The sequence below is a fragment of the Diadema setosum genome, chromosome 18 (assembly GCF_964275005.1).
Source record: "Diadema setosum chromosome 18, eeDiaSeto1, whole genome shotgun sequence".
Lineage (NCBI taxonomy): Eukaryota > Metazoa > Echinodermata > Echinoidea > Diadematoida > Diadematidae > Diadema > Diadema setosum.
In genome coordinates, this window is record NC_092702.1 from 33,412,474 (window position 1) to 33,422,159 (window position 9,686).

Consider the following 9,686-nt stretch of genomic DNA (forward strand, 5'->3'; position numbering starts at 1 on the left):
TTCTGCAATCAAAAGTAAAGTAAATGCTTTGAAAAAGGAATACAAATACTATACCTTTCTGCAGAAGTTGGCCCTTCGGGGTCTGGGTCGCAACTTGATAATATGGATGTATTTTCTTTGAGCTAATTTCTAAAAGCAAGTTTTCCTTGACATTTTATTTTTGACAAGATCTCTCAAACAACTCTACCGTTTTTTAGATAACATGAACATATATAGTTCAATCATTGCACCGATGTGCATAAGAATGCATTTTTAATTAATCTCAGAATTCTGTGCGGAAATTGTGTGTGCCTCATGTATAGGTTCACCAGTTTGGTTAGATTTAAAAAAGAAAGAAACAAACAAACAAACATACAACAACTACATGGTGAGTTGTCATACTCCTCTCATTTGTCTTAGGCTACCAAGCATATCGAGCAAGAAATCTCCTTGCCATGATCGATTACATGACTCACAAGGACAGACCGGTCCAAAGAGATGCTGATGGAAATGTGAAGTAAGTAATTGTGAATATTTTCAGCATGTTTCACCTAAATTACTTTAGCCAAAGTATAGCATACACTTATTTATTCATTTATTTTTTTTTTATGGACAAAATTCATTCCTGTTTCATGTGGACTAAAATTTCCTCTGTGATATTAACTCCATTGACTCGCCACTATTGGATAAGCAGTTTTCAGCAGCCTTTTTTTGTTACATGTAATATTTTGTCTGGCGTACACAGGGGAAGCGAGCCTTGATATCACTATACTGTTGCCATGGCAATAGCAGCATTGTCAACCTTTTGCTGCACTCTCAGTAACTTTCCACACTCAAATAATTGTGGTATGCAGTCAAGACAATGCTGGGTGTTGATGTGTGTTTGATTTATCATACAATGTTTGTTTGTTGTTGTTCTCTTTTTTTTTCCCCCTCAGACATGTAGCAACTTGGTCTAAGCATGCGGGGAACTATGTTGCCAAGGCCCTTAAAGTACCCAAAACGTACCCCTACATCAGGGACATCATGACCAGCATCCTAGCCCGCAGGGAAGCAGACCCATCGAGACTCTTCTTCAAAGCTATCCTCTTGCCCAATGATCCATGTCATAGCAGACCTTGTCTTGCACCCTTTCCATCACCCAGTGTAGAGGAAATCAGGCAGCGCCGCATGGGACGTCTCTCTGAGGCCACATAGTTTCTATGCCTTGTTGCCCTGTGTTATGATATGAAGCTGAAGAGATCTTTCTGACAAGACACATAATTCCTGTTATAATTGGACCATAGAAGAAATTGATGCCTTACTAGCAGTGTGGGCTGAACCAGACATCGCCAAGGCAATCGAAAAAAAGACAACTACTAGTACTCAGAAGGACATTTGGGAAGTCATCGCAGTGAGGCTACATGATATAGGCTTCGAATCTAGAAGTTCTTCTGCCGTAAAAAATAAAATTAATGCGCTGAAAAGGAGTACAAACGGCTTTCTGCAGAGGTTGGCCCTTCGGGGTCTGGATCAACACTGCTAAAAGACTTCCCATGGTAGTACAAGATCCACAATATTGTCCGGAACCGACCGGCAATGCAAGCGCCACCGGGTTCCATTGGGGAGAGCTCACAGCCAGGTGAGATCATTAACTTTTATATGTTTGAGGCATGTATTTGTGAAAGTCAAATGTGAAATGTTGAATGGACATTGTATAGGCCCTACTGTGTTTGTAGGTAGACGCATTGTTATTATTATTATTTTTTTTTTTGGGGGGGGGGGGGACTGGAGGTGTAATGGAGCAGTGCCTTGACCTGGGTTAGGCCTATTTGTATCTTTTTGTGTTGTTGTTGTTGTTATAATTATTATTATTATTATTATTATTATTATTATTATTATTATTATTATTATTATCATTATTATTATTATCATTATTATTATTATTATCATTATTATTATCATCATCATCATTATGATTATTATTATCATTATTATCATCATCATCATTATCATTATTATCATCATCATCATTATCATTATTATCATCATCATTATCATCATCATCATCATTATTATTATTATCATCATCATTATCATCATCATCATCATCATCATTATTATTATTATTATCATCATCATCATTATTATTATTATCATCATTATCATCATCATCATCATCATCATTATCATTATTATTATCATCATCATCATCATTATTATCATTATCATTATCATCATCATCATTATCATTATTATCATTATCATTATCATCATCATCATCATTATCATTATTATTATCATTATTATCATTATTATTATTATTATTTGTTATAAGTAGAACTCTATTATCAAAACATAATTGATCAGGCGGGGGGGGGGGGGGGGGGGGGGGGAAGAAGTGTGGAGGTCTACTTGTAATAACTCAGCTCCCAAATACAGCATCATATTGAAAGCAATATACCAAGCACAAGAATGCATAAGGTATGTTACTTCTTAATGATGCTTAATCTTGAAAGGTGCAAACAATAGCAATGATAGACTGTCTTGTGCTATACTGCATTATATGCAAATAGTACCGGTAATATTACAAATGTACATGTGTGGTAAGACTAAAAGTGAAATATGCATAAACCTAGAAATCTTATGTATCAGTGATCCAGTATGAGACTTCATCATGCTTGTGTAGAGAGTGAAATGCAATACTGGTACACATTTTCATTGCTTGTCTGATTTGTTGTGTTTGGCAGTGTCACAGCATGCTCAATTTTAAAGCCATTTCATTTCTCGTTCATGTGCAGGATACAGCTATGGAGGATCTTCATGCCTGTCAGCTGAAGAAGCTGTGCAGGCTCTGTAAGGGTACTGTAGTAGGAGCACCCCTGTGGGGAATAATGGACCATTCCATACACCCCTCACGGGAGTCCCGTGCGGGCATTTCCGTTTTACACCTTTGCCTAGGCTTTTCTTCGATACATTGCAGTGAACCTGCTGGATTCAAAGTCTAGGAGCTAGCGGCGTGCCTTATGAAAATCGTGCTGTCACTTGAAATCTGTGTCGTACCCACCAACTAATACTATCTAACGTGAGTGGGATACTATAGTAAGTTACCTCATGCATGCGCATTTATGCTTAGACTATTTTTGTATGTATGTCCATGTGGTGAGCAGCGGTGAGCTGAGCAAGAAGCTTAATATATACTTATACTAGGTGTTTCAAAAAACATTTCTCACATTTGATTCCTTATAATTCATAAACTATATATCAGATAACACTGTCATTGATATGAGTAATAGCTGAATAGTGTACAATTTGGTTGAAGGTAGTTTGAATATGAAAACATAAATCAGTTTCATGAAATCCATGATTAATTTCACAGTTAGGTTCCAGATTTTGCTCTATTTTCAACCCTCTGTACAAAATTTCACTTTGCACAGGGGTCAGTGGGTGTGTATGGGAGTGTGTGGTTAACACCCTGACAATGGTCCTAAACAATGGTTAGGGTTTGAATGCTTCATTATTTATTCATGAGAAATTCCACTATCCCAACTAGTCTTTATTCAGCCTCTGGCAGTATCTGTGTAAAGTCAAGCGCCTGCCGATACTGTCGTTGGGTCTCGACAGTGCTCTCCCTACTTCTGAAAAACGAAATTACAATGAATACCTTCTGTTCTATCGTAAACATGATGATAGGAAGCAAAGAAAATCAATTAGAGTATACACTTGTGTAAATGGAGCCTTAAATAAATCCACTGTGAAACATATCGCCCCAATGATAAATGCTGCTGAACTCTTAACCAAAAATGATTTCTTTTTATCAAAAAGCGAAAAATTTGTCAAGACTATTTAATTAGTAGACAGTTGTATTAAAATGAGGAACTTTAGATCATTTATGCTTATTTATATCCCAAGTGTACTGATATGTGAAGCAAAAATTGAAAATGATTGCCAGCTGGAATGGAATGTGGTGTTTGCAAGCACATGGAAACGTTTGCTCCCTTTTTCCATGTGCATGCAGATTACCCTTTACCGTGCATGAATCCAGACTAGCAGTGCCCAGGGCAATCCACATGAATTCTTGATTAAGCACTCATGTGCCTGGGAGCACGAGACTGACGCCTAGTCAACAGGTGGTTCAGGCATGTCCATTGTTAAGGGCCACTGTCAGCACACACTCACATACACATCATTGGTTCCTGTGCAAGGTTCAATTTTTGTACAGAGGGTTAAAAATTGACCAAAATCTGAAGCCTTACTTCAAAATCAATCTTAGATTTAATGAAACTGATTTATGCTTTCACAATCAAACTACCTTCAACCAAATTGTACACTATTCAGCTATTATTTATATCAATGACAGTTTTATTGGATGAACAGTTTTTGAGCTATCAATGATCAAAAGTGGGAAATGTTTTTTGAAACACCAAGCAGTAGATTAAGTAATTGCTGTTATTTTGCTAACCCCCACACACCAAACGACAATTGCCATGAAGAAGAAGAACTAGATCATGCAGATCTACAGAACACCAGATCGAGGTCTCAGCCTCAGAGCCAAGACTCAGACTCAGTCTCAGAGACTCCAGAATCAGAGGAAGATGCCATTCCTTCACCTTTGTTGGTAGGTGATTTTGAGTTGTAAATGTCTAACTTTAGAGTCCATTTCTTAACCAGATCTAGACTCTAAACCTCTTATTCTAACTTGTTTAGACCCTTGGCCTTAGCCTTAAAAGTTAGGCTGATTCTAGGGTCCATATCATGTATCAAACTTAATGATTTGTAATAGCCTTTTTAGTTTAGGCTTTACTTAGCCTAACTTCTACCCTTGGTCTATGATGATGCAAGAGTGATGGTCCAAACTGAAACTGTTTAATATTAGTACTTAAAAATGCTGTACTAGTCAAACTAGTCAAGTAGTCACAACATACTTACATACCTAAACTGCAATGGAAAAATATTGGATTTGGAACAATATAAAAGGTTTTATTTTCTACCTTTTTTCATATTCTATTTTCAGGAAATTTTACCTGAAAAGTACACCTACTTTGTGTCAGACCACCAAGCACAAGGAACTGGGTTCACAGCATCTGTGAATTGAAAGTAGGTGCACAAGATGAAGATGCTGCAAGGCAGTGGCTGGTTGATTTCGAGCAGTCTTCTAAAACTACATGGTGGGTGATGAGAACCTGCCAAATGGCTGGAAAGTATGTGCTTTCTAGGGTAAGATAAGCAAGTTCTATTTAACGAAATCCACTTGGATATGAGTTGTATCAATCACACATCCAAAAATTTTCTCTGTTTAGAATTAGAAAATGAAATGTTATTTTAGAATGTAAGCACTGTATGTCACACAACTTTGGACCCATCATCATTCAGTGCACAAACAAGTCTTAGAAAACCAAGAAAAGTGTAATTGGCATTTCTTTTGATGAGGTTTAATGTTTTGATGTGTTTATATTTGTTTTGCATTTTCTACAAATGCAGAAAATTTACAGATGTCATCATGGCCAGCAGAGAAAGGTCAAAGAAGAGACAACTCAGCACAGCAAGGACACAGGTTGCTGTGCCAAACTCACCATCTCTGTGATGAGATCAGTGCCATCATGTGGGAGGAAAAGCAGGTATATGATTTTTAAGTTCCAGCCTTGAGTTTTACTCAGTTGTATTCAATCTCTTTGTCAACAGTACAATTTATCTGGGTATTTATGTACCTGTACTTGATAATATGGAAATGCAGTATACTATAAATACACCTTAATACCTAGTAATATACTGTACCCAGTTTTTTTTTACTGAGCTGTTCCCATAAAGCCAAAGTGCTTAGAATGTTACTTAACCTTTTTCAAATCAGTTGATACAAATTCTAAAAGCCTATAAATATTTTCGTATTCTTAACCAATTGTATATTTGAATATAATGAACTACATTGTATAGAACTTTAAAAATTGTCATATTCATCTTCTTACCCCACCCCATTCTCTCCTTGCAGAAACTCAGATCCCCATATGGAGTTGCTCCCAACTCTTGTCACCATCAGTTGGGTGCACGACCATGCCATCTCCATCCCTGCGGCACTGAAATTCAGGGATGTCAGCTCTGACACTTGCCAGAAAGTGGAGGAACTCTACCGGAGGGGACGTTCCCCAGCCAGCGCACTCAATTTGCTGGAATTGGAGCTTCAAGAAGAGTCTCCAGAGGGGTATGTCCTGAATTCTGCAGACAGGTCTCTCTGCCCAGATTTGAAGTTTTGTTATAGGTCAGTGACTTCATTGTTATTTTTTATTCATATGTTTAAATTTAATTGTTTTGTCCAGGATTGTGTTCTTAAAATCTGTACTGTTTACTATGCATAATAATATAATCATGACTAGAATCAGATAACTGATGTTTAGCTTCCATAATCCATAATAGAATTGAAGCATTATAAAAGTACTTATTTACTAGTGATTTGAGCAGGGGCATTCACAGCATGAGGATAACATGTACAATCAACCCCCCCCCCCCCTAGTTTCGGGGGGGGGGGGGTATTTTTGATGAGTGGTATTCTTTTATCATGTGTTATCCTTTACACTCTTCTTCTTCTTTTCTTTCCTCCACTTCCTCCTTCTTCCTCTCAAAATCATTTTTATTACTATAATTATCATCATTACAGTATCCACATTTTCATCATCCTCCTGCCATTCCATACTTCCCAAAGAAACAAAAAACAAACAAACAAATAGACAAACAGAAAATCTTCTTTCACGCAAAATGGTATAATACCTATCAATGGGTTCGTCAACAATCCCTCTATAAAAATCTTGTGTTTCGAATGCTCAAAAGGGGAAAAAAAAAAATGTGGTCATCTGAAAAAGGCAAAGAATAAGGAATCAGCCTTTGTAGTGTCAGGTTTTGACAACTGGAAGGCAGCCCAGTCTAGGTTTGACAGTCACCAGGCTTCAGACTGCCATAAAGTAGCCATGGCATCTAGGGTCAAATCTCATCCAAGGGTAGATGCCACGATGGACTCACGTCGACGAAAGCAAGAGGAAATCGTGCGAAATGCCCTGCGTACAGTATTCAATGAGATGAGATCATACAAATGATCAGTAGAGATATCATAAGAAGTATTGCGGTGGAAATTGGGTAGGATGGACCATTCGGCATCATGGTTGAAGGGACGCAAGATATCAGTGGTGCGGCGCATAGAGCGATTTGTTTCTGCCATGTTGACTACAACCTCACTGTAAAAGAAGACTTTGTATTTTGACGAATATCTTTTTAAAAGTCGCCAGTGCTCTGCATACACAACACGACAGAGGAAGCTAGTGCCGCCGGTGGCAAAAAGAGTAAGCGAGTCCGACAGGGTTGGACCAAAGAAGAAACTGACACCTTGTTAGCAGTGTGGGCGGAAGCAGACATCGCCGAGGCAATCGAAAAAAAGACAACTACTCGGAAGGACATCTGGGAAGTCATCACAGTGAGGCTGCATGATATAGGCTTCGAATCTAGAAGTTCTTCTGCAGTAAAAAATAAAATTAATGCGTTGAAAAAGGAATATAAACGCCTTTCCGCAGAAGTTGGCCCTTCGGGGTCTGGGTTACAACTCCTAAAAGACTTCCTGTGGTATTATAAGATCCACAATATCATACGTAACCGACTGGCAATGCAAGCGCCACCGGATTCCATTGGGGAGAGCTCACAGCCAAGTGAGATCATGAACTTTTATATTTTGAGGCTTGTATTTGTGAAAGTAAAATGTGAAATGTTGAATGGACATTCTATAGGCCCTACTGTGTTTGTAGTTAGACGCATTGTTATTATCATAATTTTTTTTTTTGGGGGGGGGGGGGACTGGAGGTGTAATGGAGCAGTGTCTTGACTTGGGTTAGGCCTGTTTGTATCTTTTTGCGTTGTTGTTGCTATTATTATTATTATTATTATTATTATTATTATTATTATTATCATCATTGTTGTTATTACTATCATTATCATTGTTATAAATAGAACTCTATTATCAAAACATAATTGATCAGGCGGGGGGTATAGGTCTACTTGTAATAAAAAATTTGATGAATATCTTTTTAAAAGTCGCCAGTGCTCTGCATACACAACACGACAGAGGAAGCTAGTGCCGCCGGTGGCACAAAGAGTAAGGGAGTCCGACAGGGTTGAACCAAAGAAGAAATTGATGCCTTACTAGCAGTGTGGGCGGAACCAGACATCGCCGAGGCAATCGAGAAAAAGACAACTACAAGGAAGGACATCTGAGAGGTCATTGCAGTAAGGTTGCATGATATCGGATATGAATCAAGAAGTTCTTCTGCAATCAAAAATAAAGTACACAGGGGAAGCAAGCCTTGATATCACTATACTGTTGTCCTCGTCAGTGGCAAAAGCAGCATTGTCAAGCTTTTGGTGCACTCTCAGTAACTTTCCACACTCAAATAATTGTGGTATGCAGTCAAGGCTCTGTAACATCTGGGAAGTCATCGCAGTGAGGCTACATGATATAGGCTTCGAATCTAGAAGTTCTTCTGCCGTAAAAAATAAACTAATGCGCTGAAAAAGGAGTACAAACGGCTTTCCGCAGAGGTTGGCCCTTCGGGGTCTGGATCGACACTGCTAAAAGACTTCCCGTGGTAGTACAAGATCCACAATATTGTCCGGAACCGACCGGCAATGCAAGCGCCACTGGGTTCCATTGGGGAGAGCTCACAGCCAGGTGAGATCATTAACTTTTATATGTTTGAGGCTTGCATTTGTGAAAGTCAAATGTGAAATGTTGAATGGACATTGTATAGGCCCTACTGTGTTTGTAGGTAGACGCATTGTTATTATTATTTATTTATCTTTTTTTTTTGGGGGGGGGGACTGGACATTATTATCATTACTATCATCATTATCATTATTATTATTATCAGTATTATCATTATTATTATTGGTATAAGTAGAACTCTATTATCAAAACATAATTGATCAGGTGGGGGGGGGGGGGGGGGAGAAGTGTAAAGGTCTACTTGTAATAACTCAGCTCCCAAATACAGAACCATATTGAAAGCAATATACCAAGCACAGGAATACATAAGGTATGTTACTTCTTAATGATGCTTAATCTTGAAAGGTGCAAACAACAGCAATGATAGACTGTCTTGTGCTATACTGCATTATATTCAAATAGTACCGGTAATATTACAAATGTACATGTGTGGTAAGACTAAAAGTGAAATATGCATAAACCTAGAAATCTTTTGTATCAGTGATCCAGTATGAGACTTCATCATGCTTGTGTAGAGAGTGAAATGCAATACTGGTACACATTTTCATTGCTTGTCTGATTTGTTGTGTTTGGCAGTGTCACAGCATGCTCAATTATAAAGCCATTTCATTTCTCGTTCATGTGCAGGATACAGCTATGGAGGATCTTCATGCCTGTCAGCTTAAGAAGCGGTGCAGGCTCTGTAAGGGTACTGTAGTAGGAGCACCCCTGTGGGGAATAACAGAGCATTCCATACACCCCTCACGGGAGTCCCGTCCCGTATAAAAGGGGGCAGCTTTTTCTGCAGTAGTCAGTTGGTGCTCGGTTACAGTATTTGTCTTGTTGCAGTATTACCAGAGGTCACCTTACCTGGGGCCTGTTGCATAAAACTCCAACTGGATTTTTTTCCGGTTGGAATCACAAAATTCCGGTTGGAAGCTACCAACCGGAATTTTACGATTGCATAAAACTCCAACCTGGGCCCCGTTGCATA

At 38.5% G+C, this 9,686-nt stretch overlaps 1 protein-coding gene across 1 annotated transcript; it reads left to right on the top strand.

Moving 5' to 3' along the window:
• The first annotated feature begins 1,557 nt into the window (after positions 1 to 1,557).
• On the top strand, positions 1,558 to 9,478 carry LOC140241466 (uncharacterized). The gene is made up of 7 exons (XM_072321196.1): positions 1,558 to 1,600; positions 2,760 to 2,814; positions 5,010 to 5,175; positions 5,440 to 5,576; positions 5,945 to 6,275; positions 7,223 to 7,414; positions 9,341 to 9,478. Exons 1-7 carry the CDS (start codon positions 1,558 to 1,560, stop codon positions 9,476 to 9,478), a joined length of 1,062 nt encoding a protein of 353 aa, XP_072177297.1.
• Positions 9,479 to 9,686: the final 208 nt, after the last annotated feature.

Coding starts and splice junctions, on each gene's coding strand:
- LOC140241466 (XM_072321196.1), top strand. CDS start 1,558: ATGCAAGCGCCACCGGGTTCCATTGGGGAGAGCTCACAGCCAG. Junction 2,815..5,009: donor GAAGAAGCTGTGCAGGCTCT/GTAAGGGTACTG, acceptor ACTTTGTGTCAG/ACCACCAAGCACAAGGAACT. Junction 6,276..7,222: donor ATTGTTTTGTCCAGGATTGT/GTTCTTAAAATC, acceptor TCTTTTTAAAAG/TCGCCAGTGCTCTGCATACA.